Source organism: Cebidichthys violaceus, unplaced genomic scaffold (assembly GCF_023349555.1).
Source record: "Cebidichthys violaceus isolate CVI_PGR_0920_01 unplaced genomic scaffold, fCebVio1.0.p SCAF_30, whole genome shotgun sequence".
In the NCBI taxonomy this organism is placed as follows: domain Eukaryota; kingdom Metazoa; phylum Chordata; class Actinopteri; order Perciformes; family Stichaeidae; genus Cebidichthys; species Cebidichthys violaceus.
This window is the reverse complement of record NW_027176484.1, coordinates 1,959,015-1,981,676: the sequence shown is the minus strand read 5'-3', so window position 1 is coordinate 1,981,676 and position 22,662 is coordinate 1,959,015. Positions and strand designations below refer to the sequence as shown.

The 22,662-nt window shown below is 41.2% G+C and overlaps 1 protein-coding gene across 1 annotated transcript; it reads right to left on the bottom strand.

Moving 5' to 3' along the window:
• Positions 1-1,430: 1,430 nt before the first annotated feature.
• Positions 1,431-22,456, bottom strand: serinc4 (serine incorporator 4). Its single transcript, XM_068724331.1, has 11 exons — positions 22,132-22,456; positions 15,703-15,870; positions 14,249-14,427; positions 12,092-12,171; positions 11,619-11,712; positions 9,555-9,766; positions 8,674-8,769; positions 3,691-3,817; positions 3,415-3,527; positions 2,600-2,753; positions 1,431-1,638 (listed from the first exon to the last, which is right to left on the bottom strand). The coding sequence occupies exons 1-11, from the start codon at positions 22,246-22,248 to the stop codon at positions 1,431-1,433; spliced, it is 1,548 nt and encodes a 515-aa protein (XP_068580432.1). The 5' UTR covers positions 22,249-22,456.
• Between the last annotated feature and the right edge of the window lie 206 nt (positions 22,457-22,662).

Genomic DNA, 22,662 nt, shown 5'->3' with positions numbered 1-22,662 from the left:
TGATGCGGCTGTAGCTGGGAGTTGATTTAGCTTTAGCTTAGCATAAAAGCTGGAAACATGAAGTCCAAAGCTCAGAAACACATCGAGCCGCACCTCAAAAGTTAAAAAACTAGCACGTTATATCTCGTCTGTTTAATCTGTTGTGGTTTTATGGGACTGAAATCGTATGTCTGTATGATGTCGCAGCCTGGTTGCCTAAAAATGACGTCCCCGTACAACGAAACTGCATTATCGATTATAAAGGGAAATTATGTTCGTTTTTTACGTATCACAAGTACGTTTCTACTCGTAGTCTGAGGAGATCCGCGTTGGGGAGGATGTCTATGGTGGATGGGAGGGTCAAACAAACACAGGACTTTCACCAAGGAGACCATTGTTTGTGTCACCAAAGTCAACGTGCTCTTATTCCAATTTACATCCGTAACTTAAATAACGTAACAAACGTACCTATTTTAAGCCAAAACATTATGTTTTTAGTGAACCTGACAAAGTAGTTTTGGTATTTATTTTATTTATTTTTTTCTTCAATGCTAGGGTCCATGGACAGAGGATGTCGTATGTTGTGCAGATTGTAAAACTCTCTGAGGTAAATTTGTGCTTTTGGGTTGTACAAAATAAATTTAATTTAAAATATTGCTAATTACGTTTCTCTCGAAACATTGAGAATGCAGTTTCATTGAATGGGAACGTAATTTTGAGTTTGAGTTTCGAAAAAAAAGATGAAAGAGAGAAAAGGTCTGTTGTAGTGTTCGGTTGGAAAGAAAACCTTCACGTATGGTCGATGCGCCTAAATATTAATCTAATTTCTTCGATTACAGTTGTAACAAACAGCATCTCTTGCATCATTATGTCTGAACTCAACACAGTCGATGCAATTAGCCCACAGTTCTCCGTTTCCAACTCTGAGAAAGATTTGTTCATGATCAAAACCATCGACTGCCCGTCTTAGATCAGAGGACTAACAGGGCTTTCTTTTTTCTTATTCTTATGTGAAAGAAAACATTAACTGGGATGTGAGCCTCTGATGCAATATTACAGCAAATATCTAGAATCCTCCCTTGTTATAATATCGACAGTCTACAGAATAGCAAAACAATTAAATACACCGCTAAAATTAAAGTTCATAAATGTATCCATCTTTATACCTACTGACTGTAATCCCCAACATTACACAGGGCGAGAGTTCACCCCTTCTGATCCCTTTGGCAATTCATACTGTTAAGTGTGTTTCCAAACCACAGTCGAGTCCTCACAGTGGTTTTAAAGTCATGGTGTGAAGCCGGCGACGTCACGCCTTTAACCGGTTCTTCTTAAATCAGCAGGGCACCGAGCCCTCTGATTGGTCCTTCTCACGGCAGCGTGAGTCTTTGACCCACGTGACCTCGAGCCACGCGGGACCTGTCGTCCGCATAGCGTCCCGTCCGAGCTCGTCAGACGGTCACGGAGACGTGGCGAGAGGATCCCGAGCGCCGTTTGATGCGCGAGCGGCGAGGTCTGGATTCTGACTGGCAGCTGCACAGAGGGCCCAGCAGCAGCCAGAGGTAGAGGATGACGCAGGCCCAGCAGGACGACATCTTCACCCAGAAGGTAGACCAGCTGCCGTGGGTGAAGGTGGTCTCCAGCACCGCCGACTCGTAGCTGGAGGAGGACAACAATGTTTAGCAGCAGTTCCTCGTCTCGTTCATGTGACATTTCTTATGTCTTCTGTGACTTTTTAACAGCTGCATCAATTAATCAATTAGTTGTCATCTATTAGAATAATCACAAACTATTTCTATAATTGATCGGCTTGAGTCATTTTTGAAAATTCTCAAATTCCTGCTTCTTAAATGTTTCTTTACTCCTGTGTGACAGAAACTGAATGTCTGAATGGTCATCTTACACAATTTTAAAAACCAAACAACTGAAATAATCAACAGATCAGGCAGTGAAAATTATTGTTAGTTGGAGCCCTAAACTGTTAACTGTTTTGTTTATCAGTCCATTATTTGTGCTTCTTTGTGTGAAACTTTTATTTTGCCGTCTTGGCCAGAACTCCCACAGAAAAATTATAAAAAATCTGAATGGGAATATCCTGTCAAACGAAAGGTTAAATAAAAAAAAGAAAGTGCTTTAGAACTAGTCAAAAATTGTTAAGATGAGGAGGATGGAGCTGAACAATATGTTTCACTTTTTCAAAAATCTTCTTTTTAATCTCATTTTCACCTTCCCTTGACAGAATAACTGCAGCAGCCTTCCCACAATATCTCAAAGTGATAAAACAATTTATTGAAAAATGTATGATTTGGTAGAATTTGCCATAAGTTACTAAAAATGCAAAAAGAATACGTTGCAAATTGAAACAAAACAAAACAAAACCCCAACGTATGCTTACGTAACAAAACTACTTGGTTAGGTTTAGAAAAGAACATTGTTAAAATAAGTATGTTTGTTACGTCATTTTAATTCATGGATGTAAATCTAAATAAGCGTGTTGACTTTTGGTTTCAAACGGGACACAAACATCGGTTTCCCTGAGTCAAAGTCCCGTGTTGATAACTTTCAGACAGTCCCTTAGAAATCACAGAAATCTGAATGTGAACGAGTGTCGTTAACTGACCTGAACCAGTTAGTGAGGGTCATCATGACGTACAGCGAGGCCAAGAAGAAGACGAAGTGGAAGAAGAAGTAGCTGTAGGCCACTCGCTGCGTCTCGTTGTGAATGACCTTCTGACAGCCTTTGTTCTCCTCGGCCATCACAAACTCCTCCTCAGCTGAAGAAGGGAAAGAAATTATAAATGTGCTGTCCAGCCATGATTTTATATTCTGTTTAATTCACGACAGGGGAAACATCGAATGTGACGACGCATGCGCAGCATTTAGAAAAAGCGCTGCAAGAACTCACACAATGGAAAACTGTTTCCAGGGGACACTAAAGAGCGATGCACACGGCTGGGGCCTCTTGTCGCTGCCATGGCTTTTGGCTAATATAGTTATTGAACTTCTGTCAGTGGTTTTGTTAGGTCACCGAAAATGTTTTCCTGGCTTATTTTAACATTGTGGTGCCATGGTTCAGATATCTTTTGCAGATAGCCTAGCATTAGCCTTTAGCTTTTTATTAGCTTGTCAATTAGAGCAACAGTCAAAGTTATTGAACAAGCATTAGTGTCCTCCGATTGGAGATTAGTTAATTTAATGACGACCAGTTAACCTAATTGCTGACCAGCCGTGTGCAACACTTTTTAAGTTTCCCTTTTGTTGTGAGCGTCTTTCAGTGCTTTGTCTAAATGCTCCGCATGTGATGTAAACTTTGAGTTGGTGAAGATGTTTCTTAATTTGCAGCGCGTGGACTTCTCTCCCGGCCTCCTTATTTACTGCTTTGAGCACACGAGGCGAAGAAGACAACCCCGTAACGTTAACTGCGTCAGCACACACCTTCCTCTTCCTCGGGGCAGCAGAAGCAGCAGGTGGCTTTCTGGAACTCGTAGCGGTAAACTTTGATCATCCAGAACGGGCCGAACACCTCCGCCAGGTAGGAAGCTTCATTACTGCGGGAGAGGAATTCGATTTGAACACACATAATATGAAAGTACATACGTTTAACAGTGACGTTTCTGTGATCTATGTTTTTCTTGTTATTTTATTATGTCGTATCAGGTAAGATAAGTCATTTACCTGCACATTGTTTTGAAAGATAAAGAGTCCACTCACCATGCAAAGAGGACGCAGCAGTACATGATGGCGGCTCCAATTATGGCCACAGCGTTGCCCTCGTTCTGGATGCCATCTTGTCCCACGCTGGGGTAACAGACGGTCATGTTCATGCCCTGATACACCACTGACACAGAGAGCAACACAGCACGTCAGTATCATTCAGTCTGCTGCTGCTTTATGTCAACTTGTCCTTCTTTGGAAAACAAGTAGTGGCAGTTAGTGGTGCAGTCAAGGAGCTGCAACCAGCAGAAAACTTACAATGAAAATAGATAAACAGTTTCTATTATTGTTAAACAGGTGAGTATGAGGATGAATATTATATTTTACTGACTAAGAAAAAGCTGTAAAATGAAAAAAAACAGAAAAATACTGTTTACAGACACAAAGAAATGTAAGAGACCAGCCTCATGAAAAACATTACTTTTAGATATAAAAACATTTACTTTTAATTTGTTATATCTTTAATAAAGGAGTTCACCTTTCACCAAAATAACCTTTTGCTTCTTTTATGCCAGCACCAGAGAAAGAAAGGTGCCACATGCTGGTCAAGTGTCGCATTTCTTCTTTCTTTCTCATTTGTTTCATTTGCTGGAAATTCCTCTCTTTCTTGTAAAAAAAAGAGAGAGGGAGGGGGGGGGGGGGGGGGTCTCAGCTGCACTCTCCCTCCTCTTTATAGACTCACCCTCTGGACACTCTCTGGGGTGAACACAGAGTCCTCACAAATATGTACTGTATGCTCACACATGTGCATGCATGTGCACGATGCTGTGACTCCCAAACACACACACGCACATGCACACACACACACACACACACACACACACACACACACACACACACACACACACACACACACACACACACACACACACACGCCGGCTATGGATTTCTAAGAGGAGTTTAGTGTAGTTGGGGGGGGGACCTGAACAGTGAAAACACAAGCTGATTACAGGATTCAGACTGTATTATACACACACACACACACACACACACACACACACACACACACACACACACACACTCCCACACTCCAGACTAATTCTTCCTCTCAGAAACAGAAGGAGTACTCTGTGTGTGTGTGTGTGTGTGTGTGTGTGTGTGTGTGTGTGTGTGTGTGTGTGTGTGTGTGTGTGTGTCTGTGTGTGTGTGTGTGTGTGTGTGTGTGTGTGTGTCATGGTGAGGTCATAGAGCAGAATAAGTCTTCCTGTAGGACAGACAAGGCAAACAAGGACCTAAGAAGACAGTATGGAGGATGGATCTCTTTGTCTAAAGAAGACACACACACACACACACACACACACACACACACACACACACACACACACACACACAGTCCTGGTTTCATGAGGACATTATATTGATTTACATTCATTTCCTGGAGATTTACCCTAACCCTTATCATAATCGCTACCAGCTTAATCCTTAATGCTTACTCTAACCTTAACATTAACCTTAACATTAACCTACACCTAACTTTTCCTTAACCTTAACTTTAACCTTAATCTAAACCAAAACTTAAACCGAATCCTAACCTAAAATTTAACCTCAACATTAACCTAAACCTAAACCAAAACTTAAACCTAACCTTAACCTTAACCTAAATCAAAACTTAAACCTAACTTTAACGTAACCCTAACTCTAAACTTAACCTAAACCTAACATTTAACCAAGTCTTTTGTCCCCATTTTGTCCCCCCACAAAAGGAGAGTCCCAAAAATATGATGTGTAATCAGATTTATGTCATAACAAGACAGGTAAAACACTCACTCACACTCACTCACACACACACACACACACACACACACACACACACACGCACACACACACACACACACACACACACACACACACACACTCACACTCACACACACACTTTCTGGAGGCGTTAGCATGACAGGTGTCAAACCCCCTAAATTAAAGTAGCTGAGAAAGGAAACTCAGCAAAAGTAGGTGGAAATTAAATATCCTAGAGCAGTTGAGTGTGTGTGTGTGTGTGTGTGTGTGTGTGTGTGTGTGTGTGTGTGTGTGTGTGTGTGTCTGTGTGTGTGTGTCTGTGTGTGTGTGTGTGTGTGTGTCTGTGTGTGTGTGTGCGGTTGACAGTCTGCGGTGGTGAAAAGGTGTTTTTAAAGCAGACTCTGAGTGCATATTTTCTCAACAAGTTGCTACAATGTCCTGCGCTGCCCCGGGACTCTGACACACACACACACACACACACACACACACACACACACACACACACACACACACACTGTACACTCACACATACAAAACGCCTCTGTGGATAATATGTCAGATACAATGGAGACCTGGAGAGTTCAATAGACTTAAATAACCTTCAAGGTCTTTATGGTTTAAGAGAGCTGGAGGACTGAACACACGGGACGCTCTGATCCTCCACTTAATGCAGACCTCATCTTAGCAGAGTTAGCCACAAACTCTGGTCTTTTATGCCCTTTTGAGACCTTTACTCTTCTTTAACTTTTCTGATTAAGGGCATTTTGAGCATTTGAAACCGAGATGGAATGAGTATCAAAGAACACCTTTCCTCTAGGTTACCTCCATCACATATCGTAACGATACGCCTGCGGGCTTCATATGATGGATATTGACGGGAGAAAGGAAAGACATCTGCCGGGCTGTGATTGGTTGTTCCTCTAACTATTTTCATCTCTGGTCGCACCCTGAAAAACAGGCAGCATCGACAACAATGGATGCTAAAAAAAACATGCGTGTGAACGGCCACTAAAGGTGCTTTTACTTGCTACTAGTTTGGCAGATGAGCATATGAATTAACCAGCTTGTTTGTGAACACGAACACAATAACTTATTTTACAACGAGACGCGCCGCGAGAAACTTGTCGTCCCGCAAAAAAACATTGTTTTTCTACGTTCCGGCGCGCCTAGCGTGCACTTTTCATGGCAGTTTTTAGACGTGTGTAAAAGTTAAAAGTGTCCTCAACCTTTCTGCACCAGACGTGGAGCGCTAACGCTTGTCAATGCCACACTTGGCCCATGCAGCCAATCAAACAATCTGTTTTGGTGCCGGTAGATGTGGTAGGGCTAGCTAGCTAGCTAGTTAGCTGTTGGGATGGTGTGAGAACTACAGAGTATGTGAGAGAGAACGGAGGAATTCATATCTCATGTCGCGATAGTTTCCCGTGAGTTACGGTAAGCCAGCGAGGGCATAAGACCCGACCTGTGCTGCACTAAAAGACATCTCTCGTGGCTTCTTTTCTGCTTCATGATTTTGAACATTGCAAAGTGACGGCTAGAAAGTAGCATCTATAAATCTGAAGTACACCACCAGCTGGTGAATTCATTACTGTCGACGTTTTACATCGTACATGTTTTCTGGCATCGTAGCGGGTGGAAATATCTTCTCATGTCAACGCAGTCTACATTTGGACATTTAAAGTATCTACAAGAATAAGAAAAACACACCAAACAATATATGAGGCATGAACCGTGTTTTGTTGTGCGTTTTGATTTTGACCTCTTGTGTTGTCGAGCTGTGTGACAACACGTGTAATGACGCTGCCAGGCTGTATTCCTGTGTTATTATGTTGTCAATGGATCCATGAGGAATGTGAAACAACTATCCTCCTGTCTGCCCTCACCACAGGCCACCAGCCCAGCAGGCAGCATGTCAGAGCACATCTCATCCCAGATTATCTCTGCCTGTGTGTGTGTACGTCTTTATTTGCATGCATGCCATTAAGATGTAAACCCCGGATAAGACCAGGCCCTTTGACAAGCCTCTGCCCTAATGTCTCTGTCATGTGGAGGCTCTTTGTCTCACCTGGAGTCAACAGGTGAGTCATTACGAGGGAAGCAAATTATAGAGGATTTAGAAATACGTGTGTGTGTGTGTGTGTGTGTGTGTGTGTGTGTGTGGGCTCTTCAGTATTAACAGGATGATGAGATACAAACAAAACACTTTTTGAAACATTTAAATTTATCTTGTGGTGAAGATAAAGGGGAGGTTCAGTCTAGATGACTGGTTGTTTGTTGTTGTTCCTCTATTTCATACTGGCTGTAAAGAGCCACAGTAAGAGATGAGAAACAAAATCCACGGTCATCTTTTTAGAGTTAGTTTTAGTTTTGTGTGTTCTTAAATCTCAACTGCAGCTCAGGGGAGAAAGCGGAAACACGAAAAACATAAATGTCCTTGCAGTTTGTCCTCAAATAAAATGCTGTTTAAAAACTGAGGTATGCTCCACATCTTACTGTATGAACATGTCGGTTAAGTTTTAGCCACATAATAACAGTATAACATTTGTACACCCTTCACTGTTTGTGTAGCGACCTCGTAAAGCGCTGTTCTAACCGCATTCCTTTATGACATTTCACCTTGATATTACTCGTGTTTTTATCGTAAACGACCGAAAAGAGACACAAAACCACAGAGCGATGCGTAATGACTACAAAGAGACACAAAACGACTACAAAGACACAACTTTTGTCCAACAAAAATATTTGATTGTTAAATTTTACACTACACCTTTATAAAGTTGTCATGGTGAACATTTTAGCAAATAGTTGACACAGAGCAACATCGATTTGGAGTCACATTTACAGCCATTTCGCTAATGTAAGTCCAGTATTCACTCTTTTTTTTTTGCTCGTTTTTTGGTCTCCACCATCTCCTGAGAAAGATATCCGATTCTTTAGCGGCTAAAAGCTCCACTGTGTTCACCGGCTAGTTGCTAAATGTAGCCGTTTGTCGAGTCGTGCTGGGCAGACGACGTCCAAGCGCCCTGAAGATCTGCAGAGTGGGGTAATAATTCACCACCTTTCATATTACGCATACAGTAGTCATTAAACCCTTTTCTCCTATGACAATATTGATTACAGCAGATTTAAAGTAAAAAAAAAACATGCAGTGAACACTTATAACTCTTATAATTGCCGATGTTTGTGTGTCGTGTGAACTCTGGAGCTGCAGAGGTCTGCTGCTCTGCGTCTGGTTAGTTAGCGTACCTTTCTCTGGCGGGCGGCTGGACAGCGCGGAGAAAGTGAGGTACATGACGTAACAGCTGATGATGGAGGCTTGAAGGAGACCCGACCGAGGCTGCTCTGCAGAGACAGAGACAGAGACAGAGACGGGGGAGGGTCAGGGTCAGAGTACATACCATAATGTACAATACCTGACATGCACACACACTTCACAAGCAAGCAGTGGTGGAGAAGTAACTCCTTTATCTTTATAGAAAGTACAAATACCGCTGTGTACAAATGATACAGTTCAACCACTGATTTAAGTAAACGTAAACAAGTATAAAGTCTTAAAATGTACTCAGTTTATTGATGTAAAACTACTAATAGTGAGAAAAATTGACAGGTTCCTTTCAGAGAGGTAGATTTTGAGTCATTGATATTTTAGAAATTTCAGGAATTTATCTGCGTTTATTTGGTTAAAAAATATATTAAAAAATATGATAGTAAAATTAAAAAAAAATTAAAAAAAATATCAGATTAAAAAAAACTAATTTTCATGAATGAAAAGCCCAAATTTGGAGATTTTGCATTAAAAATGCTCCATGAATGGAAATACTTGAGGTTTAAACTTGAGCAATGGTGGAAAAAAAGTACTCACATCTATTTACTGTACGAGTAAAGTACAGTACTTCCACCTCTGTAATCAGCTGTTTCAACCCAGACATGTGCGGACAGAGTCGGCCTGCAGTCAGCGTTCGGTCCTCAGAGGGAGAACCAGATGATATTATCTTACAGTACATCTAATTATTATTATCCGCAGCAGCGCTGGTTTCAACAGCGGGATGTTTGCGTAGCCGGAGATGGACTAAGTGTTATTTCACCGGCGGGAATCGACGACAGACGACAGTGTTTTCATGACTCACTCTGCTTCACGCACGGCGTCACGGCAATGAAGGACATGAGGCCGCAGAGCCCCAGGTTGATCCACAGCAGGGCCTTGTTGAAGTGGCAGGCGATGGGGTGCGTGTAGTACTTGTACATGAAGGTGAAGGCCATGGTGGCGATGGTGTAGAAGAAGAGGGTGGCGCACATCACCGCCAGATACCAACGCTTGTTCTCCGCCGCTCCGGTCAACCTGAGAGCGACACGAGAGGACAGAGAGAGATGAACTCCTGCCTGGATGCTGCAGCTGTCAGAGGAGCATTACCAAGAAGGGTTAAATGTCTTTATTACCGTTTGATGGCAGATTTCAATGAATGTTGCCACAAATTTAGGTCACAAATGATTTATTTATGGGGCTAATTCAGGATTTCTTAATATTTTTTTGAGCGTTTTCCCAGACAGGACCCTGTTCTGAAAAGTGAAGTCTTAAAGCTGCATTCTCTCTAGTGTCCATCAGGGGGCGACTCCTCTGGTTGTATAGAAGTCTAGTCTAAAATGACTCTACTTCTCTCTTGATCTATTACCTCAGTAAACATTGTAAACATGAGTTTATGGTCTCAATCTCTAGTTTCAAGTCTTCTTCAATACAGCATGATGTTCATTTAGTAAATTATGGTCAATCAGTGTTATATTGAGCAGCTTGTCTTCTGACCAGCAAACCCAGAAGGAAGACAGAGTCTTTACCACCGTAAAGGGAATAAGAGGATTTGTTAGCTTTGTGTGTTTGTGTTGGAAAAGGTCCCGAATGAATAAATCCTCTTAGTTGTTACTGCAACCACTCTGCTCGAGAGACAGGGGAGTTCAGAGGTCACCGAGAGAGAGACGGATGGCACAACGGCAACAGCTGGAGACGGTCAAAAACATCTGGGACGAGTCTGGCTGAACGAACGAGGACACGACGGGGACGACGTACAGAAGAGGAGACGTCAACAAGCAAACAAACATACTTAATTAAACATATTTAATTAGAGCTGCAAAAATCCATCTATTTATACATATTTTATTTGACTTAACATTTTACTGATTTGCCATGATCCATTCATTCGGTGTTGAATTTTATTTTTGTTATTTTCTTCTTCAATTTGATTTGATTTGTTTGAAAGGTGCTTTGTGAATGAAACTTGATTGATTGATTGATTTAAGGTACACTGAATATTTTTGTGGGTTTTGCACAGCTGGTTGCTATTTTAAAGAAATCACCTTGGAGATGTCCTGGAGGACATGTGTTCATTGGTTTCTAATGTTTTATAGACCAAACAATGAATCGATTGATTCAACCCAATCTGATCGCACATTTTCTAAATAAACGATCAATTCCTGTAGTGAATTAATAAATAAAGCATTCTGGGACAATAAGAAGAAACAATGAAGGAAATAAATACTGTAAAATAAAAACAAACAAAAATTAAACTACACAAACTAGAAAAAGTTGATGAAAACAGAAACAAAGTTCCAGGTGTTGGGATGGAGGAGACAGATGTTGGCTGAGAAGCTCTCTTCTCCAGATGTGAACCCGGCTGCCCTCTGTATACATTATTATCACTGTGGGAACCACGTGTCTCCAAAATGTAAAAGAAAAACAGCTCTGTTTCTGTGACTTAATCCAGTGGGGTTATATTTGTTTATTCATTCTTTTTTTAATTATTATTTGGCATCTTTTTGATTTTTTTTGGGAGACAATATAAAGTAGTTGAGTCTGACGAGGAGCCGCTTAAATGACTCTACTTCTCTCTGGATTTATTCCCTCAGTAAACATTGTAAACATTAGTTTATGGTCTCAATCTCTAGTTTCAAGTCTTCTTCAATACAGCATGATGTTCATTTAGTACATTATGGTCCATTTAGAGTCAAACAGACCATCATTTGAACCAAAAGGTTTGTGGACAGGTGTGTCTTACTTTTGGTCAAATAATTCACATTACTGTATTTCATCTATCACCAGTTTGTTTTCACATTCCATAAAGTCCTATGATTTATACCCTCTATCACACACAATACATAACTACAGTGATGTAACCGTTTATTTACACGAGCCTCTCACTCACCAGTTCTTGTTCCAGGTGTGTGCAAAAGCTGTGATGAGGATGAGCTGGATGAGGATGAAGGCAAATCCTCCCACCACACCAACATAATGCCAAGCTGGGAGAAAGGGAGCGAGGGAAAAAAGAAAAGTGTTTTGATTTATTTCTGAGAGAAAAGAGAGAGAGAGAGAAAGAGAACAAGCTGCGGATCATAAATCAGCCCTGATCTCACGCTTGTATCTCCATCAGATTTATTGTTCCCAAACAAAGTGAAGTCGCGCTGCAGAGATTTACGGTCCAATGATTCACAGCAGTGGAGCGGAGCGGCGGGTCTCTGCTGCCCTCCAGCAGGACTCACAGGGAGCTGCAGTGACTCCGCCGTCTCCGACCACCACACACACACACACACACACACACACACACACACACACACACACACACACACACACACACGCGCGCGTGTCTCAGCGTGGGCTCATGTCTCGGGGTCTTCTCACCGTGCAGGAAGGACTCTGTCGGGATGAAGAAGGCGGCGGTGCACGTCCCCAGCAGAGTGATGAACTTCAGGAACCAGAAGCTGCAGGTCGACAGACAAAACAGATTCAATGTGAAGAGATTCTCGTTTCTTTGTAATTTGCATTCATTCATTTACTCTTTTTTATGTCACGGTTTCTTTAATTCTTCCGTCCTGCTTGTTCTCTCCATACACATAACCAGTAATTCAAATGTATCGTTAAGGATTGTACCAGTGGTTTTTTGCATGTTTTTGTCCATTTACTACAAATTGTCCTCTTTGCAAATCTTGTCAAATGTTGTTCAATCATGTTCCCAGGAGTCATTCATTTCTGTGTGATATTAAAACTAATATGCTAATATTATTTGTCACATTTCTTCATCATTAAAAGTAGTTTCTATTATTATCCTGCTATTATTAGTGCTACTGTTATTACTACTCTCATTATATAATAATACAAAATAATATAATACATACATTTTATTTAGGAAGAGCTTTTATATATAAAGGCCAAGACATTTTACAAGAGAGATAAAATGAAGAAAACTAGTGGATGAGGGTTTCGGGGATGGAACGTTTTTGAGATGGAAAAAGGTTGTTTTGTTTTTGGTCGATGTGGGATTCAAATGAAAAAGTTGAGTCAAAAATGATTCCAAGGTTGCGGAGGGAGAAGCTGTTTTTGGGCCAATATGCATCATTTATATCATATGGATCGACTCTGTTGTAATTCTACTTTGTTCTTCATTCTGTCCACACGACCTCTTATGCACTTCTGTCCGTCCTCAGGGAGAGAGCCCTCCTCTGATGCAAAAGTACATTTTTTTCCTTATTTGATGCGAGGGTCAAAGGATAGAGAATGTGTGATATTGGGCTGTACAAACAAATACAAAAAGAAAATTGGATTTAATTAATATCAGAGTTTTGAAACTTGCTTGAGTTGTGAAGTGCAGTCAACAACATTTTGACTGCTTTGGATGATCTCTACTGTTTAAAATCCATGCATCCAATGTATGTTATTATATATTTATACATTATAAAAGTATTGTAAGGGAAAGACATTATAAAATGAAAATATATCTGAAATTATTTTATGTGGCTTTATGTATATAATGAATGTAATATAATACATACTGTTATATTTTTGTGAGTACTAGTGTTTATGCATTTCTTAATGAAACTGCGTCTGGAGAAAACCTTTGGTCATTTTGGTTTTATGGCTCCTAAATTTCCGAATAATTTCTGAGGAATTTTCAAGGAAATAACTTTGTAATACTAATTATGAGGAAAAGGGAGAAGCATAAGCATGTGATCGTTCTCCTGCGGGATGAAAACATGGAACTAAAATTAACTCTTCTCACTCTACATGTCCATGTGACACCCCCCCCCCCCCCCTACGGTCCAAAGACCCTGAAACCCTTTTTCACCGTGGCACCGATTAAGACTCTCGCGAGTAGATTTGCACCCGAGAAGCCCAACGATCCGGGCTGTCAAATCCTAATCTGAGATGCGTCAGCGCTCTAATCGACTGCTATGGAAAGTGTGACAACAAGGAGCTTTAAATAGAGCGGGTCAGGTGAGCCAAGGGAGGAAACACAGCGGACCGTACTGAAGTATTTAGAGACGGGCGTGTTTCTAGAGAGGCGTGGGAACATCTCTGGTCCAGATTTAAATATTCTGATTCAAGGAAATGACGTAAAGATCTTTGTAAACTAATCCAGAGAAAAACTCGGATTTTAAGAGCCAGAACATAACGGGGTGTTATGTTCATGTGCAAGTATAAACGTCCTGGAAAAAACAGCTTTGTATTCATGAATGTCAGTAAATCCAACACACAATAACTCATGATCACCAACGTTTATAAAAGAAGAAATACACAACAAATCCTCACTGGGTCAAAGATGTCATGTGTTTCTTGAAACTACTAACAAATTAAAAATGCTCTCCTTCCAAACCTTTAGTGAAGGATGGAGTCCCTTTCTAGATTCCTACTCCCTACAAAAACCTCTCAACAAAGACTAACTGTCCCATAGCAGCAGTGAGCTGCAGTATTTTACAATATCGTCTTGAATATATTGTTTAGGTGTTTTCGTTGATGTTGTAGACTCATCATCATCTTCATCATAAACTCTGCAGCACTGACCCGTTGTGTATGAGCGCTCTGTAGTCCTGACTGGACTTCACGTCGATGAGGAAGATCGCCATCATCAGGTAGAAACAGGAAGTGCCGAAGCAGACTCTGTAGACCGCCGAGTAGCCCACCAGCATCTCGCAGTGGCCCCCGCCGTGCGCCTGATCACACACCATGTTGAAGAAAGGCACCTGAAACACACACACACACACACACACAACGTATTTTATCTACCGCAACAAAGCTAGCTAGCTTCTAGAATGCAATTCGACATCCATTGATGCTAATGATGTAATGATGCCGTCACAACGTACAAAACATTGATGTACTGAAGTTCAGCTTATGAGAAAAATGAGACATGGTTTCCCTGCAGCCCTTTCTCTAGCTGGACTACTTCTCCTGATCTCCCATCCTGCTCTCCTCCCGGTGAAGTAGTCGCCAAAGGGAGTGAACCGTACGATACATTTCGACCACCAGAACCAACTGAACATTGAGAAAGTAGTTCTTGTATCCCACGAGCCAATCAAATCAGTTGAAACACCTGAGTTAAAGGCCACATATAATGCTCATTTTCAGGTTCCTTCTTGTATTTTGGGGGTTTCTACTAGAACATGTTTTTATGCTTCAACGCTCAAAAAAACACATTATTTTTCTCAAACTGTCTGTCTGAATATACCTGTATTCACCCTCTGTCTGAAACGCTCCGATTAAGCGCCTGTCTCTTTAAGAGTCTCATGCCCGCCACATGATAGTTTTACGTTGGCACACAGACAGTAACGTCACAGCCACACACATCACACTACATGAAGCTCACACTTTGACACTTGTTACATTGAAATTCATTCCCATCATGCAAGTCTTGTGCACAGCGCTAAACAGCCAACTTTAACAGGGGTTGCGTTGACTTGCGTGGTGCGTTCAAGCTCTCCTCGGTAAAAATCAGTATTGGGAGGGTGAATTATAACTTCATCACGGTGTGTACAAATGCTATCTTGTAAAATGTAATTTTTGGCGAGAATCTTTGATAAATCCAGTTGTGTGAAGACGATGTTTTCACAGCAATACAAAATAGATATTAGAGAGTGAATTATGACCTTTTCAACTTCCTAAAACTGACTCTAAGCATCTTATAATACATCATTAGAACTACTGGTGCCAAGTATTCAACTAAAAATACAATAATTTCTTTATTTTTTTATTTGAATTGCGCATTTTTCATATCATGTGGTGTCCCCTTTAAATGTGTGTGTTCCTTTTTGCTCCATTGTGTGGTGTACCTGTCAACCTGCAGCCAATCACAATCCATGTTGGGGTATAAAAGGACTGAGAAGCTGAACTTTAGGACTTCTATCTATTGGCTGTTATGTTTCAGTCCTTGGATGTGTGTGTGTGTGTGTGTGTGTGTGTGTGTGTGTGTGTGTGTGTGTGTGTGTGTGTCGTGGAGGATCAGATCCGGTGGCGCTCACATTTTCCCTGACGAGCTCGGAGACGGTGCGGGACAGCATGAGGCAGGAGACGGCGCAGCTCATGATGTGGAAGAGCGTGTACATGACCCGCGTGCTGGTGGAGGACTTGACCGGAGGACAGAAGGCACAGCAGAGCGAGCAGGGAGCCGGTCCACAGCAGCAGCATATCTGAGAGGGAGAGGACGGAGACTTATGTCCAACGTCTCAAACAAACAAAACAAAATATACATACACGAGGCCAGGATTACAAAATATCATGCACAATATTACTTTTCTATTTCAGTTTCTACTAGGCACTAATGAAAATATTACTTCTTGTAGATTTAATATTGTTACTCTTGTTTTATTATTATGTTGTTGTATATTTTAATTTTTAAATTAATTTGAATTATTAAACTAAATGTATCTTCCTCATATTGCTATTCTTTTATACACTTGTGTCAGTATTACTTGTTATGTTTCTTACCACATTCAACTTGATTTATCTCTTGTATTATTTACGTCTTGCTCTATTATTTCTTATTCTTCTGTTACATTCTTTGATCAATCTCAGGCACAAGATCAATAAAGTTCTATCTTATCTTATCTTAACTTTTATACTTATTTGCTTTCCTTTATGCGTTGCGTGTCATGAATAAAAGCACATTGCTTGTTGCAAAAAGTGAAAAGATAACTGTGTTAACTCTCCCATCATTCCTTCACATTACATAATTATCTGTGTGTTATTCCATATAGATGCTGACAAATAAAAGGAACAAAATGGCCGCGTGTTAGTAAGACGCTGGTCCACCATGAGCCTGTAGAACGCTCCAATTCTTCCAAAGATAGTCCCTCATTTGGTGTTTTGATGATGGTGGGTGGAGAACGTTGTGGAACACTTGCTCAGTTGGGTTCAGATCTGTTGGCTGAAGGTCTTAGCCTCATCACTCTGAGTCCTCCTGTCCTGTCTCTCCACTCATTCATTCAGGTTTTTCCCTTTCATTTGTGCATTATTAATGAATCCCACAGCGTTTCTTGGCAATACCCGCCCTGTGTAGTTTTCAAACGCTAGGATTGGCACGGCGTCCATGCTCGCCAAGGTGGTGTCAACTCCATTTGTTGGGGTCCTATGAACTATTTCTTGGCCTTTGAAATTGGAGGAAAAAAGTGCAAAAATTGGTTGTTTTGGGGCCCAAAATATATACCCTACATATGGACATTTCCATACCCTTTGGCTAAAAAATACACAATATTTGATTGACGTAATACCAAATTTCTGATTCTCTAACATGATCAAAATCCAATATATCGCAAGCAAGTGTCATGATCTTTGGTATAGGGTTAGTCTGTTTTTAAGTTCACTGTTTGGTTACACTTCCCGTTTTTGTGATTTTCCCGCCTTTTTGATTGTCTTTCTGATCAGTTTCACCTGTCCCTCGTTAGTCGCCTCACCTCCTGCTCACCTGTTCAGACTTCACTCGTTACTCCGTCACTATTTAGATCGCCTCAGTTCTTTTGCTCTTTGTCGGTTTGTCGCTGCAAGGAGCTTTTGTTTGCGCGTAGCCGTCGGTCGTACCGTGACTGTTTTGTATTAGAAAGCTATTAAATTATCCTCACTAAATCTGCAGTCTGCGTTTGGGTCTTTCTTGCCTGTCCTGCTCCCAGCGCTGTGACGGTATGACCGAGCCAAACTGAAGCTGTCTGAAGACCTTCGGAGGTCACTGTGTCAGACAACTTGCACGGACGGAGTGTTTGGCAGCGATGCAGATTAATCTAATGAGTCCGACAGCGTCTGGTTCTGATTCTGATAAACGTCTGGATGTTAAGTCCGTCACCGCTGATCCTGAACTAAATCTAAGGAGGTAAAAAAACAAAAAACTGAACGCACAGATTACAGTCTGGAGGTCTGACTGACGATGTATGGGACAGATTTTTTTAATATCTGGCAAAAATCCTTCTGGGACAAATATGTAACTGTGTTTATGAATGCTGGTGCGTTGAATCCAGATTTATTATTATAACTCATCACATGCAGGTCATAATCTGATGGCAAACGGTAAGAGAAGATTATCCAACATCTTCTCATCAAAGAGGAAGACTAAAGAAGAATAGAGCTTTAATCATGTGCAGCAGCTCAAACATGATTTGATCATGTATCAGATGAAACGTGATTTAAAAAAGGGACAGTTAGTCCAAATTGTGTCTCCATCGATTGAGCTTTTGAAGAATCAAACAGAAATGTTTATCCGGATTGCAATTTTCTGCAGCTGACCACTCACTCTGCTGATCCTTCAGCATCTCTAAAACACTGACAGGAGGATGAAATCATTGTCTGTTTGTTGACCCTTTTACTTATAACTTATTTAAAACATTTCTTCTGGTTTTACTGTTCTCATGTTGTTTTAGATGCTTTTTCATGATTTCGATGTTTATTTTTACTTAATTTGTTTTTTTTGCTATTTGCTGCGTAACGCTCTGTAAAAGTGCTACATGAATACATTTAGTTTATTGTCTACTCTTATTTGCGACGGCCACAAAACGCCCAGTGAGTCAGCAGATAACCTACTTTCTGAACCGATAGGCCGCCGCCAACATCCCTCAGCAAGCAGAAAAAGATTAAATGCGTGACATTTTTGTTGGAGCTTAAATTGTATGTTTCCAACCTAAAAATCACTGATTATTCAACCTTCAGTTTCATCCATAAATCCTGAATCAAATCATATTTATTGTATACTTGTTAATCATTTGTAGACCCTATAGATGAATGTACACTAAGAGATATAGGATGTCAATAATACTATATAAAAGGTAGCATTTTACAAAATGAACAAACCAGCTGTGCTACTTCAGTTTGTAGTGGGGGAAAAAAAGCAAATAAACAAAGTGCAAAAAGCCAGGTGTTTAATGGCTGCTCCAACCACTGCACGTCTGTCCTTGTTTAATCCTTCATAATGCAGGATTAATAGTCACAGAGGGAGGTTGTTGCAGTAAGCGAGTGGGCTCAGATCTGCTATAAACATAAAATAATTACTTGGATTTGAAAACGGCTACTGAATCCAGATAATTCAGTGGGTCATACGGGCTAAACGGGTCAAACAGTGTGTGTCGGGTCTGATGTAACAGAGTCTCGTCTCATGAGAAATGGTAAATTAATATTAATATTCCCAGACACACAGTTCAGGACTCGCTCCAGTTGTTTCTTCGTATATGATTATAAGATGATCTGCATCTTTCCAAGTATTTATGAAGCTAATCTGAGAGCTAATCCTGCATGAATCACATGCACCAGTGATCCAGTTTACCTTTCATACGGCCACAAATTTCATTCTGCGTATGAATTTACTTTGATTATACATTTTATTGATTAGTAGTGTCTGTAAATTGACTCGGAGGGCTTTACAATCTGTACACATATGAGTCCAACACTTAAGCTGCTACTGGTTGCTAATTGATGAATTGTTTAGACAACACTTTATTACATTGCCTTTTATTTTCGCATCTAATGTCCGACACTTCCACTACAATTGTTCACAAAGTTGAAACAAATAACGCCACACTATGTTGACCTCTTCTTTCCCCATTCAGCAACACCTGCATTTACTGGCACGAGACTAAATTGACTGAGGCCTTCAGCAAAAACACTACGTGGTGCTTTGATGCATATTACACTCAAACACAAATCAAATGACCCCTTCAAGGAGTTCAACTACATTCAAGCTATTTCTTTTTTTAATACACTGAAACAACTTCATTCCAAGTCAATGCTATAAATATGAGAATGTATCTTTTAAATATGTATTCCTACTATAAATGACTAATAATTTAGTGATAAATTAGTTGAATATACAATATACGTACATTATATCAACGCACACTTATTATCCATGAACAAGCATGCACCTTACTACAATAGCAAAATCCACCTGCCTCACTTCTTGATCAATAAAAGAGCTAAGCTACTGAAAAGCTACCTCACTTCTTGATCAATAAAAGGGCTAAGCTACTGAAAAGCTATTTGATTCTGAAAAACAGCGACGCTACCGCCACGCTGCTGAGAATTGTAGTCAAGCTAGTAGCGTAGCCAACACAGAATGTTTACCAATGTTCACCGGATTAGTTGTTAGCATGTTAGCATGCTAATATTTAAAATAGATAGCACTAAACAAAAGCTGAGACCGATGGGAATTAATGAGGTGTTTGGTCACAAACCAAAGTATTGGATTAATCAACAGTTTGACCTGATGATAGCGCTGGAGAGAAATTCACCGGATCACTAAAGTGAGTAGGATTCATCCTGAGAGGAACATGAATGCCTGAACAAAAAGTCATGGCAATTCATCCCATTAAATGTTGAAATATTTCAGTCTGGACCATAGTGGACGACAGACTGACCAACCCGTTCTTATTCCCAACTCGTTAGGCACCGCGGCTTGGCCAGTGCCACTCGCCGTCTCACACCGACGCACCGAGGCCCTCTTTAGAGTCTGCATGAGAGGCTCCGAGCATTTACACAAAGTCCAGTATAACTAAGTCCAATATAGACCCATCCACGTCATTATTAGACGGTCAGAGCAACTGTAGTAGAAAGAGAGAGAAAGTCCACCCAGGGCTGGTTTGAGGGGAGGATGGACGGGTCAAACAAACACAAGACCTTCACCCAGGGGACCTTCACCCAGGAGACCTTCACCCGGGAGACCGCTGTTCATGCCGGTGTGAGACCAAGTCAGTGTTGACTTATTTTACACCAAAATAACTTTGTAATGCAACTGGTGTTAGTAGAACAAAGTTTATGTATGAAACAAACATTCTCATTTTAACCCAAACCACAATGTTTTCCTAAACCTAACCAAGTAGTTTTGCAGTGGGAGTAAACCTAAAATCTAAGCAAACCCACATTAGAGGTTTATGTTGAAAAGACACTGTGTGCATGCAACGAGGTAAAAACCGACACGCCGTCCCTGACCAGCATATCCTCATACAAGGGTTTGTACAATATCAAACAAAAAGTTTATTTGCGTTTTTCCAGCAACAAGTGGCAATTTGTTTTGTCTTTTCAAAATAAACTTCTGTCTTCCCGGGAAAGCACAAGGTTTAGTCAAAACTCCTTGGTTAGGTTTAGAAAATGATCGTCATTTGGGTTAAAATAACTACTAAAGTGTCGTTACTGAAGTACGAAAGTTACGTGATAAATCAATCACCATTGACCCGATAGTTTCACATGCGAACAGCGGCCTCCTAGCTGAAAGCTTATCGTTTGTTCACAGATATAAGAAGTCACCCGTTGGTTTGTGGACTGATGTTTCGAAGCCTTGAGTTTGACGATTTCACAACCAATGAACAGAAATGACCGTATTTGGAAGGAGGAGGAGTGATGTAGAGACGCTGTATACACAGCGACCTGTCAATCACTGTGTAGCCCCGCCCTAAAGCATCCCCTGCTTTATGGTCTGTTTGACTCTAAATGGACCATAATGTACTAAATGAACATCATGCTGTATTGAAGAAGACTTGAAACTAGAGATTGAGACCATAAACTCATGTTTACAATGTTTACTGAGGGAATAAATCAAGAGAGAAGTAGAGTCATTTTCGACTAGACTTCTATACAACCAGAGGAGTCGCCCCCTGATGGACACTAGATAGAATGCAGGTTTTAAGACACTTCCGCATCGGCTTCACTCGGCAGAACCAGAGGTTGCCGCTTGTGTTTGTTTGACCCATCCACTTCCCGCCAGCCCTGTGTGGGCTTTTATACTTCCTGGTTCATTGTTAATTGGATAACATACCAATTGATTTCTTGGTATTTCTACGAACTTCGGCGCCTTACATTTCTCTTAGGTATTGCTACGAGTGCTGTATGAGAGCATTCTGCCCTGACACGTTCAAAAGTGGCGTTGGAGGAAGCGTAGGGCGACTGACCGGGCGTCGGTAGTTCACGAGTTGGAAGTGAGACAAACAGACTGACATCTATACAGTCCCACCAGTAGCATCACCAGTCATCAGCCATGTGTGTGTCTGATATCTCTTCTTCCTCTTCTTCATCAATGAGCCTCACTGTTGCACTGGGTGACATGTTCCTTTATCACAATGAACAAACACACTGTAGTTTGTTTCCACTCAATCTCACACACACCGTCCTGCTGCCACAAATAACTCGCTAGAGCACCAAATGTGGATTAATCCGCCGCTAAAAATAGTCCCCAACAAGTGCACTTTTCCCTCCTGTTTTAGCAACATTTGCTAAAAAAACTACAGTGACCAGCTTTCTGTGAATTAAACATTTTTCTATCCAATATTTGTCTTGTCACAACATTTCTGGAGCATTTAAATAATAAATTCCTGATCAATAAAAAGTAATCTACTAATAAAAATACACTTTTGTCATACAATCAACTCTAAACTGACAAACTCCAGCTTCCTCGTGCGCTGCTGCCGCTCATCAGCTCTCACCTGATAGGCCACCATGTTGAGGAAGTAGTTGTAGACGCCGCTGTTCATCCCCTGACTGGCCGACATTGTGCCACTAAACTGCTTCTCATCGGCCACGACGACTCTACATTTGGCCATGAACTTCCAGCACAAGCGGGGGGTGGTTTTCTCAGCGTGCCTGCAAAGATGGCATCCTCACGTCCTCATCGAGGCCGGGAACACAACTTCTAAAAAGGCCTGGCAGTGAAAAGGGGGAGGGAAAAAAAAGTGAATAAAGTCCAGCAGGTTGTCTCTACATGCTTCTTATGCTGGATTAGCGGTAAATCTGGTCCGGCCGGGCTCACTGTAGCCGAGACCCTGAGCATGAGCACCAGGTCCGGGCTGCTCTCAGTCCAGCCTCACAGGGGAATAAGTTGTTTTTTTGCCCATATCCTGCGTGCTTTGGCTCTGCGGCTGTGTTGGGTGCTGCCAGAAAAGAGGGAGAGGTGGTGGCGAATGCCCGGTGCCCTCCCCCCATCCTCCGCCCGTCCTACCCGGTCAGATTAGGCAAAG